This window comes from Bicyclus anynana, chromosome Z, assembly GCF_947172395.1.
Source record: "Bicyclus anynana chromosome Z, ilBicAnyn1.1, whole genome shotgun sequence".
NCBI classification, from domain to species: domain Eukaryota; kingdom Metazoa; phylum Arthropoda; class Insecta; order Lepidoptera; family Nymphalidae; genus Bicyclus; species Bicyclus anynana.
Genome location: NC_069110.1, coordinates 21,364,641 through 21,387,812, shown reverse-complemented (window position 1 = coordinate 21,387,812; position 23,172 = coordinate 21,364,641). Strand labels below are relative to the sequence as shown.

Here is a 23,172-nt window from a genome sequence, read left to right as displayed (position 1 = left end):
GTCTATGCCTCAAAATTCTCTATTACTGCTCTCATATTTTTACATTATAATAAAAATATATAGTCTTGTTTTAAGTATCAACCACCGAGGTTAAGCAAATGTCCTACTTTGTACAGAACCCTCGGTGGCCGAATCTAACTCGCACTTGTCCGATTTTTATAATCTAATATCGATATATTTTATTCGGTCTATTTTAGGTGTAATAACGTCACTTCAGAAACCTGCTCTTACATACAGTCGCGCCTCGCGTATTTTGTAATAGACAATTAATAAATAACGTTTTACTAAATGTATTTTTTTTTAATATGGCCATGACATACCATTTTGAAATCCTCGTGTTGAGCCCTTGAAATTGATACCCATTTTGCAATATTCGAAAAACTATTTTTTATTTCACCTCGAGTCTATAGCGTTCCAAAGTCGTTGTGTTGGATTTTTTTTTATTTGACATATCTAAAAACACTTGGGTTGTCAAGATAAATGTAACGATATCTTAATTGCGTAAATTGATTTGATTTAAAAGATATGAGGTAACAAATAATATTACATACATACAGGATACGCGCGAAAAACATTAACCCTTCTTGCAGTCGGGTAAAAAATAGGTAGGCCTTTTTTTTCTTTAAGCCTCTTTTCCTTTGAAATAAGCCGCTCTTTAATTTAGGGCTCTCTCGCTAAAAGCATTCACCCCTTCCCCTGTCCCTCATAAGCTCGCCCCCCCCCCCCCCTACCCTACTACTCTCTGGACCCATACACCGTGGCTGTTACCTTAACAATGATTATAGTACCTTTTAAATATATAACAAGTTTAAAATGTACAACTTTATCAATATCAATTTCAATACATATAATAGTACATTATGATATAAGTGCGGTAAGTTGAAAATTACAGCCGAGGCGATATTGCAGCTCGAGCCGAAGGCGAGAGCTATAGTAAGGAAGCACAGGCTATAGTTATCAATGCGCACGTATGTCATACGACGTTTTATAACACATTTGTAAGGAAACACACTTTGAATACACTTTCTGAAAACGAATTTGCATGTTTTCCTGTTTTCCTTATGACATTTTGATACGCTTGTCATTTTTGCACAGTTAACGAAGTGCGCTTGTTGCGCGTTTGCTGAAACTTGCGCGTTTTACACCAGAGTTTGTTTTTTTCTAGACAAATGCACCTAAAACAGGCAGTATTACTAATAAAGTAAATTAATATTTTTGTGTTTCTGATAAATGGTTTCCATTTATTATAAAAATTATAAAAATTAAAGAATTAAAAGGCATTCTATTATATTTCATCTCACAAAAACTCTTCTTTAATTTTTATAATTATAAAAATTAAAGAATTAAAAGGCATTCTATTATATTTCATCTCACAAAAACTCTATTATTGTTATAAAACACAAATTATATTATTATAAAACACTATTCATAAAATGTTAAGCTCTTTGCCAACAATTAAAAAAGTACCGTTCGTTTTTAGACGGATGACAAAGGTTTTATAATACACTAGCGGACGCCCGCGACTTCGTCCGCGTGAAACTCGATGTAAACTTTCAACTACACCTACCCTACCCCTACCCTACCCCTACCCTACCCCTACCCTACCCCTACCCTACCCCTACCCTACCCCTACCCTACCCCTACCCTACCCCTACCCTACCCCTACCCTACCCCTACCCTACCCCTACCCTACCCCTACCCTACCCCTACCCTACCCCTACCCTACCCCTACCCTACCCCTACCCTACCCCTACCCTACCCCTACCCTACCCCTACCCTACCCCTACCCTACCCCTACCCTACCCCTACCCTACCCCTACCCTACCCCTACCCTACCCCTACCCTACCCCTACCCTACCCCTACCCTACCCCTACCCTACCCCTACCCCCTATATATGTATCATATATATTAGCCGCGTTATCACAGTGTACTACACTACATGAAAAGTAGGGGTGAATTTTTGTTTTATTCCTTTATTTCATAGTGTGGGGTATCGTTGGATAGGTATTTAAAAGGTATGAGGGGTTTTTTACCAATATTTTTCGATTTACTTATTCGTTTGGAAAATATTAAGCTTTTAAGACAAACTTTTGTCAGAGTCAAGTGTCCCCTCCCTCTACCGGCTAAACAGTTGTGTATGAATTCATGAAAAAATTCACGAGAGTAGGATATATTATGTACAATGAAATAATAAGGATAATTATAACAGCTAAGTAGCAATTGCTGTTTAAAGAGTAATAGCCGACCAACTTGAAAAACGTAATTGGAAATCGAAAATTGTATACAATTAAAAAGATAAAGTTGTCAGTAAGATAACTCAGTGTCTGTTAAAATAAAACTAGAAAACTGATATTTGATATGAGTCTGTATAATTATTACGACTAAAGTGGTAAACTATCAATTAAAAATAAATTTAGGGTTGCCTACATGCAAAGTGAAGATGAATATTGTTTCGTCTGTCTCATGGTGTGGGGTATCGTTATCGGTATTTTTGTGCATTACACAAACGGTTCATTTAATTTACGGAACCCTACACTGCGCGTGGCCCGACACGCACTTGGTCGGTTTTTATGTTTCGAATTCGGTTAATTTTTTTGTGTATTTTTTTTTAATTAAAAGAAATGGTTACCTATTTGTGATGCTAACATTAACTAGAGATTAGCGCATTTAACTAAACAATCAAACACCATGCACCTGAGGGCACTGGTCACTGGTCACCGGTCACCGGTCACTGGTCACCGGACACTGGTACTTAAGACAGAGGCCAACCCAGTTTAAGGGCCAGGATGCCTTTGTCGTTCTATACTGAGTATTTACGAACTAACACTTCTTTCTCACAAACTCCTCAGCTTTATTATACTTATAGAGTAGGTTTAATTATATAAGTAGATTTATATGTTTAAGTAAGTAGTTTAGTATGTACAGATACAACTTTTCTGACGTCATCGTAAGCAGCAAACATTGAAACGTTCGGATTCCAGGCAATCGAATGAACCGGCGCCGGCGGTCTGTACTAAATATAAATCCGTGGTGTCTTTTATTTTTTTTAAAGTAACCGGGCATCAAAACAAAAAGGAGCGTGGAGATGCGACAAAAAAGCTCATAAATGCGTGTACATATGGCGTCGCTCGAGTGCGAACGGGACGGGGACAGCCGACGCATCGCATAGGAAACGTTCACTGGGAACCGATGTAGCGGCGAGCGGCGAGCGGCGAGCGGCGCCATTCCTGCCGCTGCCCCTGGCCGACGGGCCACGGGCCGAGCTGCTCACTGCTCACTGCTCACGACTTGTATGTTACTCATTGTGCTGTGGAACATTCGGTCATGGTCAGCGTCGGAGCCGGCCGCCGCTGAGTACAGTCGGTACTCAGTACTCACTATTATTTTCTATCTTATCTAACAAACAAACAACCTGCAATGGTCAGACATGCCAACATTATATTATGTGGTGGAAAGTGTGAAAATTGTCGCAGTAGGTAGGTACCAATGATGGAGTTTGATCCGTGGTATCTTTGAAGGGTAGCAGGTTTCGAGGGTCCCGGTCCTCGAGTGCGTAAGTATAAAACTCATTTTATTAATATTTTTTACGGGATATCATGAGGAATCTTTCCTTCGCTCGCCAGACCCTTAGTTTTGTCGCGGCACTGTGTTGGAGACTTTAAAGACTAAAAACTCCGGAAAACATCGTCATAGATTGTTTCAAGAGAAGAAACAATCTATAACGATGTTTTCCGGAGGGTCGCTAAGTGACCGGCCACTGGGGACACGTTGTGATATGAAAATACATGTTAACCACGGACGGTTAAGGGCTCGGTCACTCGAAACGTGCTACCTTTCAAAGCCGCCACAGTCCGCCGGACTACCTGCGGCAGGAGCCCATCAGACTGGGCGCCGAACTTTGGCATGTCTGGCCGACGCAGGCTCTCACTCGATCCAGATTACAGATTGATCAGTGTGGCTGTAACATATTATATACCTAATACCTGAATACTACTAATATAATGACAAGGAACAAGACACACTGAGAAAGCCTACACATTGTACTATGTATGCACTGTACGCCCAAATGAAACTGTCACATATTTCGTAGCAAACATTCAGGTTGCAGAACCATAGTGAGGAAGGTGTGGCGCGGGCTGGCTCCGTAGTATATATTCCCTCTCGAACGGGTCCTGCGCGAGCCCCGCCAGGCGCTCACGTCGTGGCATATGTAAAGATTGTCAACACATCGGGTACCGGAAGTACTGCACTCGTATTAGCACTCGCTCCCGCTGCCGCTCCGGTCCCACACCGCCTTCAAACTCATCAGAAGGTAGCACATAGGTAAGATGTTATTTTTTGCTTTTTAGTTTAGATTAATTTTTGAGTTAGAAGTCGGTTGAATTTTTTTTATTAAAATTTTTATTTTTTAATTTTTAGTGTTAGCACACCTACTGAGTGTGAACAAAAATTAATAAGCAATTAGTTGAAACGTTATTTTTTTATAATAAGTATCTAAGTCCTACAATCCCAATTTTAAAAATACTACCTTCACTCATATACAAAATTTTACTCCCCCTTTATCCACACGTAATATGAATATTCAGAAAAACGTGAAAGGTGACTGTCCTCCGTCTTCATCACCCCCTATGCAGTCACAATCCATATGGTGAGGAGTTCTCTTAACTGTCCTTCGTCTTCATCATCAGACCCTTAATACAGTCACAACCCATCTAGGTGGAAAGTTCTCATCAATACAAATAAATCAAGCCCAAACAAAAGGTACCTGCTGTAAATCGTTGACGAGTTCCATCGTCTGTGTTTTGGCTCCATCATCAGACCAACTCTAGACTCATAAAATTGTAGTGGTTTAAAATATCTTATGGAAACACTAACAAACGCACTAGCCGTCCCTACAATTTTCGAAAGTTCCCCTCGATTTCTCCAGGATGCCATCATCTGATCCTGACATTAAAGAAAGGGGACCACCCTGGAATCAAACCCTTCAAAATAAAAAAACGTACGTACGAACGCTGGACATACATAAAAAAAAAAAACATACATACAGTCGAACGTAGAACCTCTTCCTTTTTGGAAGACGGTTAAAAATGACTGTGAGACGCTATAGACTCAAGGTGAAAACATTTTTTTTTTTCTAATATTGCAATATGGGTATCAAATTCAAGAACTTTTTGTGAGGATTCTAAAATGGTATATCATGCCCATGTTTAAAAAAAAACTACAATTAGAAAAACGTTATTTATTAGTTGTCTATAAGTACAAAATACGCGAGGCGGATGACTATAGGTGCGAGCAGGTTTTAGAAGTGAAGTTATAAAATAGACTAAATTAAATATATTGATTGTAAAAATCGGCTAAGTGCGAGTGGGATTCGCCCACCGAGCGTTCCATAGAATTTTTTGAATATTTGCTTAACCTCGGTTGGACGTATAAATTATCGTACTTTGTAATAAACGTAATAAATAAATCCAAAATAACCCATCTATTGTAACTAAAAAGTCTGAATAAATTAATTAAACAAATAAAAAAACCCGACTGTGTTTTCTAATTGCTTTCTACACTTCTGGACTGAGCTTGTTTTTTTCTTTTCAGTTTTTTTATACTTTATGCAGTCGGGTTTTTTTATTTGTTTAATTAATTGTATATATAGTTTATACACTTTTTGAACACACAACTCGACATTATTTCGGAATTATTTGCTTTTAGGTATAACTTTCGTTGTTTACAATGCGACTAAATGAAATTAAGATGATTATTAGCCACTTTTTACCGCCTATAATATAAAAAAAATATTTGCTTTAAAGACAATTTTTATTAGGTATCCAATTCGCCAAAATCGTCAGAAATTATCAGGGATCATAAAATTTGGTATTTTTTCTTAAAGGTTTTTCTATATTTATTTTAAAAAATACATAAAGATATTATAAATGTATTAAATTATTTAAAGATATAAAGATGGAAATATCAAGTTAAAAATCAAAATTAAATTAACCTTTTTATTTCATATAGTTAGTTTATTTTTAAATTAAAAGTGAATTTAATCAAAAGGTCTAAAAGGAAGGTAGGTATATTAAAATCAAAACAATATATCTTCTAGTTTAACTATCTCACATTTTTATAGATAAATTTCATGATATTTTTAAATCTAGCTTTTAAAATTCATGTCGGTACTATATTTAAACCATATTTGATGAAGATTCTCCAATTATGTGCAAGCAAATGTTAACAACTTATAGGAAACTTCATAATAATCATTAACTATCAATAATCATACAAAGTAGTGCAAACTAATTAAATGCTTGAAATAAATAAGACAGGGGTTAGATCAACGATATTTTATACTAGAGATATGGCACCAGCGCATCAACACTGAGCCGGACAACATATGTGCGTAAGTGTTGTGTACAATGTCGAGTTGTGTGTTCAGGAAATGTAAACACTGTATATACTTACACGTACACTTGATGTAAGTAAACACAACATTGTGCATGTGTGCGCTCAGTGGTGTCGCTGAATTCAGATTACTTCTTGCAGTGATTTTGTAGGAACGTATAATTTATTATATTTCCTACTGAATACTTTTCACTACGTATTATCAATACGTATTTTAAAGCAGCTTTATTGCCCTTATAAAAATACAAAATTCATAAAAACAATTCTCGAATGGATAGCTATACGTAAGTATAGTATTTTTTTTTCATTTGTGTGTTGTGTGTATTGTGTTGTGTGAATATTTTGAAATATATACGAGTACGTTTTAAAAATACTGTAAGATTACGATATCGCTAAATCTAAGACACACTATAGTAAATTTAGTAATAATTTGATGAAAATAGAACTAAATGTTACTTACCTATCTACGCTGTTGAAAAGGAATGTTCGCTCATTGGGATACTCGTATGGTTGTTAAAAATGTACTTATAATCAATTATAATAGTCATGAAAATAAAATAATAATTTTTAATTTAAGCCTTGAAGCGATTTTTCTTTCATATTAAATATTGGACGGTTGACTTAAGTCAGATAACACTATAAAATTTAATTCTAAAACACTATAAAATATTATTTTTATTGTACAAATAATAAAATTACAAATTTTGTTTTGACCAAACCAACTATGGTAATTAGTGCTTGTTTACATCGAGTCTCTACCTAATGGGGCTCTAGTACAGATATATCTTGTACCTTTCTGTATACATAATTAGGACTGTAAACAATTTTTAAATATTAAAAACATCCGGTGATCTTACATTATTGTATCACTATTATTTTATATGATCAATAATAACAATTCAATTTAGGGATATTGTAGAATGCAATCAGCGTTGCCTTTACATAATAAATAAAATCATCAAACGTAAAAATATTATACCAACTCAGCTAGGTACAGTCAGTGGAGTATACAGGCGTGGACACTGATGGTAACATAGAAGCTGGCGCGGCGGGTGTTTTACTTTGTCTATATTCAGGGACCACTATTGATACTATACGATCACAATAATTACAAAATTTGCGCAAATATAACGATTAAGGTTTTACAGAATTCGCGCCAATTAAACCTGACTGAATCCAACAATTTCAGGAAATAGTTATTTTTAAATGTAATACAATTTAGGTAGTCTTTGAGGAACAGATATTAAACGAAAAGGGCCCACGATTACTTCACTCCACGCTGCGCCACTGGGCACAATATACATATAGATGCCAAAATGTTACACAAAAGAAAGACGCATAGCCAAGAACAACGCTTTATAACTAAAACAAAATCAGGGAAGTAAGTGGGATGGCTGGATGGCGAGGCGTAGGCTCGGGCGGGTGCGAGGAGCTCTTACCTCCATGTCGGTCGGGGAACAGTCGGCGGCGGAGCGCGTGCGGGCGTGCGGCGTGCGGGCGTGCGGACGTGCGGCGGCGACTCGCTGCGGCGCGCGAATGCCGCACCAGGAGTCGGTCGGCGGCGGACGCTCCCCTATCGATCGCCGCCGGTGGCGCCGGGAGCGTCCGGTCCTCCCGCACGCACTGTCGCACACCCCGCCCTGGGGCCGCCGCACCTCGGCGACGTTGCAACACGCGAGCGGCACGAGCTCGGTCGAACGAGGCAGTGGAGTTCACCAGGTCGCACCGGACCAGTGTGTACCTATACTATACTCAACATTTCAAAATCAAGCGTTATAGCACAACAGTAAAATATAACCATACATTTATACAATTTTTTCCTGTTTGTATAAATGTATTGTTTTGAAGATTGTTGAACAACATAGTTATGGGCTACTTTGCGTCGTTCCCTCAGAATTTGAAAGAACTGGACGAAGTCGCGCGCGTCCGCTAGTTGATAAATAAATAAATCGACACCAGCAATTTATGCTACGCTTATTCGACTTTTGGCCAAAACTTTTTTTATGTCAAACTAGCGGACGTCCGCGTGACCTCGTGAAACTTGATGTAAACTTTCACCCCCCCCCCCCCCCCTATTTCACCCTCTACTGTTAATATTTTTGCATATTTTATATAAATTGTCCACGCATTACTTACTTTACAATAAGACGTTTGAGCTTTTGAGCTTCGCGACACGTTGAGCTATGTCGGGACTTTGGATCTTCTCATTGCTGATTCGATCACTCACAGATATTTCTAACATAGCTCGTTCCATCGCCCGCTGTATGACTCTGAGCCTTCTTATGAGGCCCATAGTTAGCATGTTTCTCATTACGCATATGTGCCGTAATGTAAAGTAAAATGCACATGTGCCGTAATGTAATATAAAACCTTTATCATCCGTCTAAAAACGAACTGTACTTTTTTAAATCTTGGCAAAAAGTTTTTTGTTTTGTTGTTACTTGGCAAAGTGCTCAGCACTTTATGAATAAAACTATGTGAGAATATAATAAAATTTAAAAAAGAAAAACATTTAATTCATCCATTTAAATAATTTTGACTATAAATGTCAACCATTTATGTGTATCAGAAACACAACAATATAACTTTACTTTATTAGTAGTACTGGCTATTTTTTATGCATTTGCCTAAAGAAACGCTGTGCGCACTTCGCTATCTGTGCAAAACAGAAAGTATGTTTAAAGTGTGTTTCCTCGCAAATCTAAACTAATATTATAAAGCTGAAGAGTTTGTTTGTTTGTTTCGTTGAACGCACTAATCTCAGGAACTACTGGTTCGATTTCAAAAATTCTTTCAGTGTTAGATAGCCGATTCATCGAGGAAGGCTTTCGGCTATATATCATCCCCGTATTCCTTCGGGAACGACCACCACGTAAACCACGCGAGTGAAAGGCGTGGCGTCAGCTAGTGTGTTATAAAACGTCGTATGACATACGTGCGCTTTGATAATTACAGCCTCTGCTTTCGCCTTCGGCTCGAGCTGCAATGTCGCCTCGGCTGTAATTTTCAACTTACCGCATTTATATCATAATTGTAAACTTCGTCTACTATGAAGAAACGAGTTATGAATTTTAAATGTTTGCCTCGTTGGTAATTGCCATTACTAGCCTAATCGACAAAAATAAAAAAAATAAATACGTAAGTACACGGTAATGCTCATGACACGGGTTCGTGCCTTTCATCTCGATCTACAATAATATTTTGGTTCGCTGTCGATCGAAGCGTAACGTAGCGTAGTATTGCGTTCAGCAATGCCGTTCGAATAAAAACACTTTTTGTAATGTGCGACTGGACATATTTCATTATTTTAGGTACAAATTGCTTCTCAGAGACTTCAGGTTCCGCAAACCTGCATTATTTCTGCCTTGTTTTTGTACAGGTTTCGGCATTCTTTCATGCCTTGGAGAGGAGCCATTTAAGCCTCGAGATGGATCCTTGCCGTTTTTGGTGAGTTCGTCGGCATTGGCATGTCTTCATAATATTCACATTCATCAGAACACACTCATTCATACATTCGTTCATGGTCTAGTGGGTCACTTTAAAAGATGCAATTCTGATGAGTCTGTACACTGGCAGAGCGTGAGTTTTATCTTTAGGAAAATTAAATCGACTTCCAACACATAAAGTTAAGTAAGTGAAATACCTACCTACTAAACTAAAAAGCGAAAAAAACATCGTTTGTGCTACTTTCTGATCAGTTTGAAGGTTGCACCATCATTTTCATCATCAGACCCCTGATGATAGTCACCACCCATTCAGATGTAAAGTTCTATACACATTAATCAAACCCAAACATTAGGTAAGTGCTGTAAATCGTTCAGAAGTTTCCTCGTCTGTGTGTCAGCTTTAACATCAGACCTTCTTGAAATTATAGTAGAAAAAATTTACAAATACACTTATAGTCATCTCTACGATCTGGGATAGATTGTCAGTCCCAGCAAAACTCTATTTCACAAACCGGCTTGACCCTTTGGTGGTTTTTACCCTCCTTGAAGCAAATTATCTTAGGGAGCTCTTGGAGCGATTGGATTCTGATCTGCCAAGTCGGAGCTCGAAAGGTGCTTAGCGGAGCGAGCTTCAAGGTATTACGCTTTGAAACTAATCAATCGAAACATAGATTAATCCACACATAATCAAGTGTTCTGCACTTGCTTTGAAGGTATTGAGATCGCTCTTACACTGAGCGTCTCTTCACAAACAATACCCAAAGAGCTTGCGAAATACCTGAGAGCTTCGACTTTAATTAATTAAATCTATTAAATTAATAATAATATAGTGCATCTGTAATATATACTAGCAGTCGCCTGCGACTTTCTTCGCGTGCAATAGGCAGTATTTCAGTCGTCGAGTTCAGAAAGTTGCAGGTGATCATATTGAGAGTCTTAGATCATAAGTGCAGAGCAACACAAAATTGCTATAGACAATTGACCCAAGATCTAGTGACGACCAGACCTAATCTATAAACACTCAAAGTTTGTTTGTCAAAAAAGCAGCGAGTGATGCAGTGGCTACGTGGCTTCAGACCACTCCCCCGGGTCCGAGTTCGTCCTGCCGGTGCCGGTGCCGGCTATGAAATACTTCATTGTTCCAAACTGTCAGCGGAGTGCGCAAGTCGGTGACCGGTACATCATCCCAGTGCCTCGGAGAACAATGCCGTCGACAGTTATTTGATCCCGCGTTGTTATGGCGTGGTGGATTTAATGTCCACAATAAGTACTTTCTTTTCAAACGAGCCCAACCGCTATTTCCTCAAATGCCAAGTGATGAAGCAGATGAAGCGTGTTTTGTTGAAAGCGATACAAGTTTATTCTACCCACACCTCAGACGTTTTCTATGCGCCATCGTACTCATAATGGCTTGGAGGTACGTCTTTGCCTTCCACCAGACCGGGCCTGAGTCAATTTAGAAAATGTAAAATCCTTAACTGGCACGAGCTGGCAACCGATCCCAGGACCGCTCTGTAGAGAAGCTCAGCACTACAGCGTCAGGGAGAGAGGTCAAATGTATTGGTTGGTATTGGTCATATTCAGAAAATAGCCGCCTGTATGTCGCTCCATAATCTCCTCTATCCTCCAGTGAAAGCCCGCACACACAGACCGATAGACAGCCAGACAGACAGGTACTCATTGATTGTTTGCATGATGTCAGGTGTACTTCAGCTCCCGCTACCGAGGGTTGTGCGTGGGCTCGCTCGTGTCGCGCACGGCCGTGCTCACGGCGGCGGTGTGCGTGGTCGACCCGCTGCTGCCCGCCCACGACGCGCGCCCCGTCAACGTGGTCACCGGCGCCACCTACCGGCACCCGCGGCGCGGCATTCGCGTGCAGGTCACCAAGATCATTATACCCAAACGTAAGTTAATGGTCAAATATTTTTTAATTGCTTGGTAATTATTTCAAAATTACGAGAAAAATATATTTGAAACCCTGCTAGCATGCTCTTTTATTGTATCATACGATGCAGTTTGATAATGTTTTTTTTTAATTCTTCCTCACATAATATGACCACATTATATTGAATAGAATGATTTTCGTCTAAATTTTTTAATAGGTCCCAACTGTTTTCTAATTGCTTTCTACACTTCAGGACTGAGCTTGTTTTTTTCTTTTCAGTGTTTGTATCATTTATGCAGTCGGGTTTTTTTATTTGTTTAATTAATTTATTTGTTTCACACTTTTTAGTTAAGATAGATTATGAATTTCGGATTTATTTGTTACGTTTGTTACATGTTACAAAGTACGATAATGTATACGTCCAACCGAAGTTAAGTAAATATTAAAAAAAATATATACGGAACCCTCGGTGGGCGAATCCGACTCGCACTTGTCCGATTTTTATAATTTATATAAAATTTAGTCTATTTTAGGTGTTCTAAAACTTCACTTCATAAACCTCGCACCCATAGTCATCCGCCTCGCGTATTTTGTTAGATAATTAAAAAATAATGTTTTTCTAATTGTAGTTTTTTTAACATGGACATGATATACCATTTTGAAATTCTCTCAAAAAGACCTAGAATTTGATACCCATGTTGCAATATTCAAAAAATTTTTTTTTTACCTTGAGTCTATAGCGTCTCACAGTCGTCTTTTTGGTATTTTTTAAATTTCACCTATTTAAGAACATTTGGGTTATTAAGACAAATCTAATGATGTCTTAATTACGAAAATCCGTCCAGCGGTTTGGAAGATATGAGGTAATAAAGAATATTACATACATACATACATACATATATACATACATACAAACAAACAAGATACGCGCGAAAAAACATAACCCTTCTTGCAGTCGGGTAAAAAAAAAACAAACGTCACGCGTCTCCTTGATAACCGCATAACAAACTTTTTTCATAATTTGTATTTCAAAATTTAACACTAAAAAAATTACGTAATTAATTAATATACCTAGGTAGGTATATTAATTAATTACGTAATTTTTTTAGTGTTCAAATATCTAATCTAATCTATCAATAATCACTGTACTCTATCTTATTTCTTTAGTTTTTATGAACAGTTTTAAAATATTTAAAGACATAAGACGCCATTTTTAACCGACTTCCAAAAAGGAGGAGGTTCTACGTTCGGCTGTATGTATGTTTTTTTTTTTTTTTTTTTTTTTTTTTTTTTTTTTATGTATGTCCAGCAATAATTCCGTCAATTATGGACCGATTTTGAAAATTCTTTTTTTGTTTTGTAGGGTTTACTTCCAGGGTGGTCCCATTTTTTCATTTCAGGATCTGATGATGGCATCCTGGAGAAATTGAGGGGAACTTTCGAAAGTTGTAGAGACGGCTAGTACGTTTGTTAGTGTTTCCATAAGGTATTTTAAACCACTACAACTTTATGAAAGTTTGGAGTTGGTCTGATGATGGAGCCGAAACACAAACGATGGAACTCGTCAAGGATTTACAGCAGTCACCTTTTGTTTAGGCTTGATTAATTTGTATTGATGAGTACTTTCCACCTATATGGGTTGTGACTGTATTAAGGGTCTGGTGATGAAGACGAGGGCCAGTGAAGAGAACTCCTCGACGGTTCACAGTAGCTACCTTGTGTTTGGACTTGATAATATTGTATTGATAAGAACTTTCCACTTAGATAGGTTGTGACTGTACACACGCAGTGGGTATGCTAAAACTAAAAATAAAAAAATAAAAATTTTAATAAAAAAAATTCAACCGACTTCCAACTCAAAAAATAACTTTAACTAAAAAGCAAAAAATAACATCCTACCTATGTGCTACCTTCTGATCAGTTTGAAGGCGGTGCCAAGCCAGTGTCATGTTTTAATTAAAGCTCTTTCTGGAATAACCACAGAAATTTTGTAGTTTAAACGTATTTAATTAAAACATCACTGGCTTGGCACCGCCTTCAAACTGATCAGAAGGTAGCACATAGGTAGGATGTTATTTTTTGCTTTTTAGTTAAAGTTATTTTTTGAGTTGGAAGTCGGTTGAATTTTTTTTATTAAAATTTTTATCCTTGAATAATATTGAAAATTACTGATGCGACGGTTCGTTCGTACTGACTTGAGAATGTATCATTTTTTAAATTTCGTATTTGTGACGGGTACGACACTGTCATGTTCCGTACGTTCCATCTGTATATTTTTGATTAATCTGTGGTACTCGTATTCACCACACTGCAGTATAACTAAACGTATTGGGGCGTTACTTGGGCTGTTACTTTAAGTGGATCAATTTGAATGAGAGCTTGTTAACTTGCACACGTACTCGTATCCGCCACGACGAAGGCGTCCAGAAAGAATAATTTTCCCATTGCCTCGTCATATAACTGGACTCCCTGGGCTGTTATTTTATATAATTGATAGCGGACACCCCGCAAATTACCTCGTAGTTCCAGTTCGCATTCACCTTAACCTTGTTACTTGCTGATAATATAACTTTACAAGGTGAATTAAATTAACCAATCACTTAAACCAGCTTTGGAAAGTAGTGGGTTTCAAGGTTCGCCTACAGTACAGTGTTTAATATGTTCATCCATAGTACATTGCTTAACATGTTCACCCACAGTAGTCTTTAACATGTTCACCCACAGTACAGCGTCCAGTGTGTTGTACTACAGTACAGTGTTCCCACAGTAAGCAATACGACGGGAGAAAGGGCCTACATGATCCAGAAGTCACCGGCTGTCCTGCTGCTCGCGAGGAAGGTACCAGATTTGCTCGCAGAGATACCCCTGCGGCCTGTTGAGGTAGACTACAGAGGAGAGGAAGCACTGTCCTTGCATGAAGAATGCTTGATGGCGGGCTGGCATTTCTTTTACAAAGGGGTACGTACTCGTATCTTCCAAGACTCAAGCCTACGTCGTAGCTTAATTATAATGTTTTTTTTTATCTTTATACCCACTTTAGTTTCGGGATTCTTATGCCACAGCCACACAATGCTCCTCGCTCACCCGCGACTTGTCCACACAATCTACTCGTACACGACGCGCCTCGTACTAGCCCTTACACTCGCACTCACGCCTTTTAAATTGGGAGTGGTTGGTAGAACAAACGGCATGAAATGCGGCAGAACGAGTAACATGGCCAAACGACTTCACTGCTCACTTCTCTTGCTACTTCGCACACCGTTTGTGCAGTGTGTGGTGGTCGAGTTACAAATCTATAAAATGTGTGGTGTTAGAGTTATTGGAACTTAGTGTAAATATACATATCTCGTAATTTGAGATTAAGATATGATATACGATTGAGATAATACAAAAATGTCTATATAGTAAGCATAAGTACGATTAAGAAAAATTCAAGATGAACTTTCATCAATATACTTGACGATATTACACAGGGATCAGCTTCAGTTAGTCATCATTTGGTCCATGATATGGCAGTTGGTCACATTTTAGAGATTTTTAGTGACAGCCTAAATAAATGATATGATAAGTATCATTTAGAATAGAGGTTTTGGTAGGGTAGGAGGAGGAGGATTGGGTAGGGTTGTTGTATGGAAGAGGTAGGATAGCGTAGTGTTTCATTTTAAATTTAAATATTTGACATTATTTTAAAATTGATTTGACATTTCATCATCAATTCAGCAGGGATTCGCTGGATGCAGGTGGCTCAGTATCGTAATATTTGGAATTCCCTACAAAAGGCCTATGTCCTGCAGTGGACATCCATCGGCTTATATATTGATTTTATCATCATCATCATCATCATCATCATCATCATCATCATCATCATTATCATCATAATATGAGCCGATGGACGTCCACTCCAGGACATAGGCCTTTTGCAGAGACTTCCAAACATCACGATCCTGAGCCGCCTGCATCTCGCGAATGCCTGCGACTCGCTTGAAGTTGTCAGTCCACTTGATAGAGGGTCGATCAACACTGCGTTTTCTATTGCGATGTCGCCATTCCAGCACTTTGCCATGTAGAGATCTGTCCGTCCGTCCGTCCGTCGGTGCGCGGCTTAGCGCAGAAACTATTACTACTAGAAAGCTGTAAATTAGCACGAGTATTTAAAGTAAGTTAGTAATATACATAATAAATGTGAACAAAGTCGTAAAATAAAACCCTCAAAAATATTTTTTTCGGGTACCTACCTTCCCTACATACAAAGCGGGGATGATTTTTTAACCGTTTATTTCATAATGTGGGGTATCGTTGGATAGGTCTTTAAAGGGGTCTTTTATTAATTCTTCAAGTTTATTCAGTTGAACGCTTTGGATGGATCTAGTCAGTTTAGCAGTGAGTGAAGGAATTGGGTGAGTCAGTTATCCGTATAATGAGGTCGTTATAATAATAACATTTTGTTAGTTACTTGGCTGGGAGGCAACACGAGCGTAGAAGGAGAGTATTGCCTAGCCGTAAAAGACGTCTTTAATCCTGCTACTAGCGGTTGCCAGTCCGTAATTTCCCTCGTGCTTGACTCCTTGCCCTTGTGATAGTTTACATCTGATAGTATCAGCGCTATACTTGATTAATATTGTAATTAGAGGGTAGACCTGTAAAAGTAAGTAAGTCAACGGTATTGATTGCTAGCGTTACTTTGTGTATTTGTCATCCCTGACAAAAAGCTTAGAACCTAGTTGAGACATACCGCGATATCCCGATATTTAGCCCTTGTGATTTAATCTATTCTCCGATAATCAGAAGTGGAAGTTAGTCATGAGCCGACAAATACATAAATATTTATGTATAATGAATGTAAGTAACGTGCGCTCAGTAGACTAATTGAATTCGGATCACGTTTTGGAATGATGAGGCATGTAATAACAGGGGTTAAAGTATGAAATTGCCGTTTTACTGCAATAGGTTTTTTGAATTGACATAGAATCTTCATGGTTTGAGGTTATCGAATGAAACTTTTTTCAAATGGTTTCTATAATGTCTTTTTTTTTAATGTGAAACATTTAAATATCGGCTTTCAATTGTTTTCGTTATTTAATTTAGACAAGAAAGATGGATACTGCGAAAATTCGAGAGATTTTTGAATACGAGTTCCGACGCGGAACTAACGCGGCAGAAACAGCCCGCAATATCAATGCTGCGTTTGGAGAGGGGTCTACTAATGAACGCTCCGCGCGATTTTGATTTAAACGCTTTCGTGATGGAAAATTTCGACTTAAAGAATGAGCCCCGTGGAAGACCGCCTACACAGGTGAATAACGATGAATTAAGAGAGATAGTGGAAGCCGATCCTAGTCAAACTACCCAGGAATTAGCGGCATGGTTTAACGTTACCATACCCACAATATTGACTCACTTGCGTCAAATTAATAAAATAAAAAAATGCGAAAAATGGGTGGCTCATGATTTGACTGATCTGCAGAAAGAAACGCGTGTTGAAACTTGTGTTGCCTTGTTGACCCGGTACAGAAATGAAGGAATATTGGATCGAATTGTAACATGTGACGAAAAGTGGATTCTTTATGATAACCGGAAAAGATAAATGCAATGGCTGACCCCAGGTCAAATGTCACAACAGTGTCCTAAAGCAAAACTTACCAATAAAAAGGTAATGATAACTGTTTAGTGGTCTCAGCATGGTGTTATTCACTATAGTTTTCTCGGATCTGGTCAAGCAATAACGGCAGATGTCTATTGTGCCGAACTCCGAACCATGTTGACAAAACTAGCAGTTAAACAGCCCCGACTCATGAATCGATCTTCACCATTATTGCTCCACGACAACGCGAGACCTCACACAGCACGAGAAACCATTTTAACCCTTCAGGAACTGCAGTTAGAAACTATTCGTCATCCTCCGTATTCACCAGAGCTTACTCCAACGGACTACCATTTTTTTCGTGATTTGGACAATTATCTACGTGACAAGAAGTTTTCTTCCCAGGAGGCAGTACAAAATGCTTTCACACAGTTTGTGCAGTCTAGATCGTCAGAGTTCTCGCAGATCGCAAAGACATTTATGACCTTCCCATTAGATGGCAGCAATGTATAGATAATAATGGCAACTATTTTGATTAAATAAATTTGTTAAAAATTAAAAAATAAACAATTTAGATTTTCAGTACAAATCGGCAATTTCATACTTTAACCCCTAATATATCTGTTAATAGAACATTTTTGGTTTCCAGGATAAGATCTACCCAGTCCATAAGTTCCTCCTGCAGCGCAATGTCAGGGTGCAGTTCCTCATCATCGTGAAGAAGAGCCTCTGGTGCGACACCATCTCCCTCAAGTTCCAGAATGCGATGACTAACCTGGGCTACACTGGTGACTTCGACAGATCTGTCTCTATATGTGTTAGAGATGTAAGTAAGCTATAATTAAACTATTGTGAGTGATATTCATATTAATGGATTATGAAACACGGCTAAAACTCACGTGATATTACGTCGGAGTATGCCCGACTACTTTCATTATGTATACTACTAAATCCTTATCAAAATAAATTATTTAATAATCACAAGGATATTATGACACTCGCAAATAAGATAGCTTTCTATTGGTAAAACAATTTTCCAAATCGGTCGAGTAGATCCAGAGATTACCTCCTACAACCACACGAACTTTACCTCTTTATATTATTAGCATAGAAGTCTCTATTTCCCTTGGTCATCGCACCACTCTCGAAGGGCTGGACCGATTTTGCTAAGGGTAGGAGTAAGATAGAGAATTTATAGAGTAGGGTAGGGTACGGGTAGGGCCGGGGTAGGGTAGGGGCAGGGTAGGGGTAGAGGTAGATTAGGGGTAGGGTAGAGGTACGGGTAGGATAGGGAAGTGGTAGGTTAGGGGTAGTATAGGCGTGAGATAGGGGTACGTGTGGGATAGGGGTAGGAAAGGGATAGGGTACAGGGAGGGTAGGGGTAGGTTGGGGGTAGGGTGTAGGTAAGGTAGGGGTAGGGTAGGGGTAGGTTTGGATAGGGTAGGGGTAGGGTGGGGGTAGGGGTAGGAGTAGAGTAGGGGTAGGGTAGAAGTAGGGGTTGGGAGGGTAGGGGTAGGGTCGGGGTAGTGGTAGGGTAGGGGAAGGGTAGGGTAGGGGTAATAGTAAAGTTGACAACGAATTTTACGCGGTCGAAGTCGCGGGCGTCCGCTAGTATAAATATAAAGTAGAAGTATAGATAAACTTTTATTTTTTCACAGCCCAATAGAGAGGCTCAACCTTGTCATGTAAGTTGAACGATCTTTTCTAGACTTTTATTCCGCATAGCGTAGGTTACTATGTACACGATTTTCATCATCAAGAGTCCGGTAAATCAAGAGCTGGCGCTTATTTTACTAAAAGGTAAGCCTTGCTAAAGGCAATAGCACCAGTATTGGGCAAGATTGCCTGACTGACTCAACCTTGCCCAATGCCAATAGATGAACACAATAAAAAGATGTGGACGGTTCGACGACGGATGACGACGAAAGAACGTACGGCGAACGCCTTATGTCAGCAGTCGCTTCCACCCAATCGCTTCCCCTCTCTAACTCCCACTCTTAAACGGAAACAACTCGCACCATCTAGTGTCTGTACTAGCCTACACGAAATAGTCGAGCGTCATCAAATTCGTTTCTTACAGTATATTTCTATTTTGAAAACAATGTGTCATAAAAACATTAACTATTAAAAAGCTAAGCTGCCAAACACGTCCATCCGTTCACGTAATTTTCATAAAAAGGTATATAAAGTATTCACGTACGTATTAATTATATAACAACGATAATGATATGATATTGATTATGTTTGTGCTATGCAGGGTATGTACGGTGCGCCGTTGGTTTGCAAGGGCAAGCTGGTCGCACTGTTGATGGCCCCGGACGCGCAGTGGACCAACTGTACCGGACACAGCAACTTGGTGCAAGTGCTCAGTTCGCCTCACGTGCGGAGCTTCATGAACTGTGTTAGCAGGTTAGTAGATATGAGTCAGTGTATGTATGGTGTGTTGCGAGCTTTGTGTGCAAGGGCAAGCTGGTCACACTGTTGATGGCCCGGACGCGCAGTGGGCCAACTGTACCGGACACAGCAACTTGGTGCAAGTGCTCAGTTCGCCTCACGTGCGGAGCTTCATGAACTGTGTTAGCAGGTTAGTAGATATGAGTCAGTGTATGTATGGTGTGTTGCGAGCTTTGTGTGCAAGAGCAAGCTGGTCAAACTGTTGATGGCCCGGACGCGCAGTGGGCCAACTGTACCGGACACAGCAACTTGGTGCAAGTGCTCAGTTCGCCTCACGTGCGGAGCTTCATGAACTGTGTTAGCAGGTTAGTAGATATGAGTCAGTGTATGTATGGTGTGTTGCGAGCTTTGTGTGCAAGAGTAAGCTGGTCAAACTGTTGATGGCCCGGACGCGCAGTGGGCCAACTGTACCGGACACAGCAACTTGGTGCAAGTGCTCAGTTCGCCTCACGTGCGGAGCTTCATGAACTGTGTTAGCAGGTTAGTAGATATGAGTCAGTGTATGTATGGTGTGTTGCGAGCTTTATGTGCAAGAGCAAGCTGGTCAAACTGTTGATGGCCCGGACGCGCAGTGGGCCAACTGTACCGGACACAGCAACTTGGTGCAAGTGCTCAGTTCGCCTCACGTGCGGAGCTTCATGAACTGTGTTAGCAGGTTAGTAGATATGAGTCAGTGTATGTATGGTGTGTTGCGAGCTTTGTGTGCAAGAGCAAGCTGGTCACACTGTTGATGGCCCGGACGCGCAGTGAGCCAACTGTACCTGTAACTTTGACATTAACGGAATACTTATAGTATAACCGCAGTCCACAATAGTAATGCTAAGATGTTTTGTCTCTCTAATACAATACCTAGTATAATAGGGATGATGACAGTTTTTTAAATTATATATAAATTAAGAGTATGCTAATAGTAAAGTAATTTTGTAAAAGTAACAAGGTATCTGCGATCATTACTTTCGGAGCTACAGGGATTTAAACGGTCAGATTTGCGGCGCTGCCGCGGATCCCTGAAAAACGCCCCGTACAAAATGGCACGAACTAATGACGTCGTAGGTACATAATGATCGTTAGATTTGTATGTGCGTTCAAATTAAATTACTAATATCTTTATTATTTGTGCGTTTATGTTTATAGTTCACATATTAAAAAATGTCACATTTAAAGTAAGGAAGCTAAAACTGTATGAATTTTCATCTAATTACGATAAAAGATTTTTAATAGATTTTAAAATTTTATAATCTCATTTATTTTGCAAATATCCAGACAATCATTGGTTCCACTACCAAAATGGGCGTCCCACAGGGTTCAATTCTGGGTCCTTTTTTATTCTTAGTGTACATAAACGATTTACCATTCCATGTCAGCGGCATATGTGAGATTGTACTGTTTGCTGATGACACATCCTTAATTTTTAAGACGGACAAAAATAAAGATAACTCTGACGACGTAAACCGTGTCGCATGTGTCGCATTGGTTCACTGCAAATAATTTACTTTTAAATGCCAAGAAAACTAAATGTATTGAGTTTTCATTGCCAAATGTAATAAAATTAGATAAGTTTATAATGATCGATGGTGAAACACTGGAAATGGAGAGTTCCACAGTTTTCCTGGGAGTGACCTTGGATTGTAAACTTCAGTGGGGTGCTCATATAGAAAAACTGTCTGGTAAACTTAGCTCAGCGGCATTTGCAGTGAGAAAAATAAGACAGTTCACTGATGTTGATACAGCTAGGCTCGTTTATTTTGCGTACTTTCACAGCGTAATGTCTTATACGGTATTTTATTGTGGGGCAAGGCTGCCGATATACAATCTATATTTGTACTTCAAAAAAGAGCAATTCGAGCAATATATCAATTAAAATCACGCGAGTCCCGTCGTCAAAAGTTTAAAGAAATAGGTATACTAACAGTAGCCTGTCAATATTGTATATATAACAGTATAGTCTATGTAAGACAAATTATTAATTTGTACAAACGAAAAGGAGATTTAAACCCACGTCTTACTAGACACGGGCATAAGTTAGTTATTTCTGCATATCGTCTTTAAAGAGTAAAAAAATCTTTTGTAGGTTTGGGTGTACTCTTCTATAACAAGATCCCCAAGACTGTGATGGAACTGCCAATGCATAGCTTTAAGCAATGTGTTAAAAAACATTTACTTAGTCGAGAAATTGTAATTGTTATCAATTGTAAATTATAATACTGTATGACTTTTTCAAAAGAGCAACTGTTGAGTTTCTTGCCGGTATCTTCTCAGCAGAACCTGCCTTCCGAACCGGTGGTAGAATCTTTACAAATAGTCAACTGACGTGTCAAAAGTGCTTGTAAACTGAGCCTACTTGAAATAAATGATTTTTGATTTTGATTTTTTTGATTTTGATTGTTTTTTATGCATAAATTAGTTAACTTTGACCCTATTTACCCGAATGTATCATAAAAATCAATACATTTAAACCTAGTCATCATCCCCATTGTAGATCTGTCTCTTAGCCTACGAGTACGTGACAATAGATGACGAGTCACGGTCAAATATAAAGATTTTCGTTTTCCGAATGCCGTCGACTGCTGCTAGTGATGTCGACAGTCAGACGCATGACCTGAGCTCACGGACCGATAGTACGGCCGATGATGATGTTGTTGTTGTTGTTGTTGATATCGTAGGTTGTTCGCGCCCGAGTTCCAGCCCGGCTGGGAAGCGATGAAGGAGGGCCTGGAGAGCACCGATGGGGGCCAGCAGTTCGACTATTTGCCCGATGTTTACGACAAAATGGTATATGGCGAAAGCAGCTCCGAAGAAGTATAGCATCATGGATATAGTACATATCTACTTAAAGAGTACAGTAAATTACTGTTACTTAGTACAATATATATATAGTAAAAAAAAGTACTTATTTAAGAGTTTGTGTTTAAATTTTTTTTTCAGAATACTTATTGTACCTATTTACCGAACACCTAAAGCATATTTAAATTACTTAATTAGTTTCCGTTCCCGCAGAAATAGAGGGATTAATTAATGTAGCCAAGGTGTAGCACCCGGGGATAATGTAGCTTCCCAACGATGAAAGTGTAAAATCGGTTTAGTAGTTTCAGAGCCTATTCACTGCAAACAAACAAACAAATATTTTCTCTTTATAATACATATATATTAGTATTATATTATATGTATATTTCAGCGAGTGGGTTATTTGATCAGTTAACAAAATCTACGTTAATTATTGTGATAATATTAGAATCAGGTTTTCATGTAATTGGGTTTTAATTATTTTTGTTTAAAAAATCATATTAAAAATTTTTAATAAAAAAAATACAACCGACTTCAAAACCTAAAAACGTACCCACTAAACTAAAAAGCGAAAAATAACATCATAATATGTTCTACCTGCTGATCAGTATGAAGGCGGTGCGTAGCC

At 38.8% G+C, this 23,172-nt stretch overlaps 2 protein-coding genes across 7 annotated transcripts in view; one reads left to right on the top strand and one right to left on the bottom strand.

The window, feature by feature from the left end:
• The window catches only part of LOC128199705 (uncharacterized), a 34,786-nt gene extending 26,817 nt beyond the window's left edge, over positions 1-7,969 (bottom strand). For both annotated transcript variants that reach the window (XM_052890528.1, XM_052890527.1), the window contains exon 1: positions 7,834-7,969. In XM_052890528.1, the coding sequence (XP_052746488.1) occupies positions 7,834-7,839 (6 nt within the window). In that variant the 5' untranslated portion in view covers positions 7,840-7,969. The remainder of the gene's footprint in view (positions 1-7,833) is intronic.
• On the top strand, positions 1,907-22,658 carry LOC112047643 (uncharacterized). 5 transcript variants are annotated; one of them, XM_024084822.2, is made up of 7 exons: positions 1,907-3,477; positions 9,774-9,841; positions 11,543-11,744; positions 14,493-14,683; positions 17,956-18,132; positions 18,965-18,991; positions 19,564-20,062. In XM_024084822.2, the coding sequence occupies exons 1-7, from the start codon at positions 3,429-3,431 to the stop codon at positions 19,789-19,791; spliced, it is 942 nt and encodes a 313-aa protein (XP_023940590.2). In that variant the 5' UTR covers positions 1,907-3,428; the 3' UTR covers positions 19,792-20,062. The 5 variants fall into 5 exon arrangements, 4 of the variants coding, with proteins under 4 accessions (XP_023940590.2, XP_052746490.1, XP_052746491.1 ...); XM_052890530.1 differs by lacking the exon at positions 1,907-3,477 and adding an exon at positions 8,000-8,127 and having other exon boundaries at positions 14,450-14,683; positions 19,564-20,060; XM_052890531.1 differs by lacking the exon at positions 1,907-3,477 and adding an exon at positions 22,424-22,658 and having other exon boundaries at positions 8,203-9,841; positions 14,450-14,683; positions 19,564-19,715.
• Positions 22,659-23,172: the final 514 nt, after the last annotated feature.

What these genes read in the sequence shown, in the direction of transcription:
- LOC112047643 (XM_052890531.1), top strand. Translation starts at nt 9,675, where the DNA reads ATGTGCGACTGGACATATTTCATTATTTTAGGTACAAATTGCTTCTCA. An exon ending in TCTCTATATGTGTTAGAGAT is followed by an intron (nt 18,133 to 18,964) that starts GTAAGTAAGCTA and finishes ATTTTTTCACAG; the next exon opens with CCCAATAGAGAGGCTCAACC. An exon ending in GAGAGGCTCAACCTTGTCAT is followed by an intron (nt 18,992 to 19,563) that starts GTAAGTTGAACG and finishes TGTGCTATGCAG; the next exon opens with GGTATGTACGGTGCGCCGTT.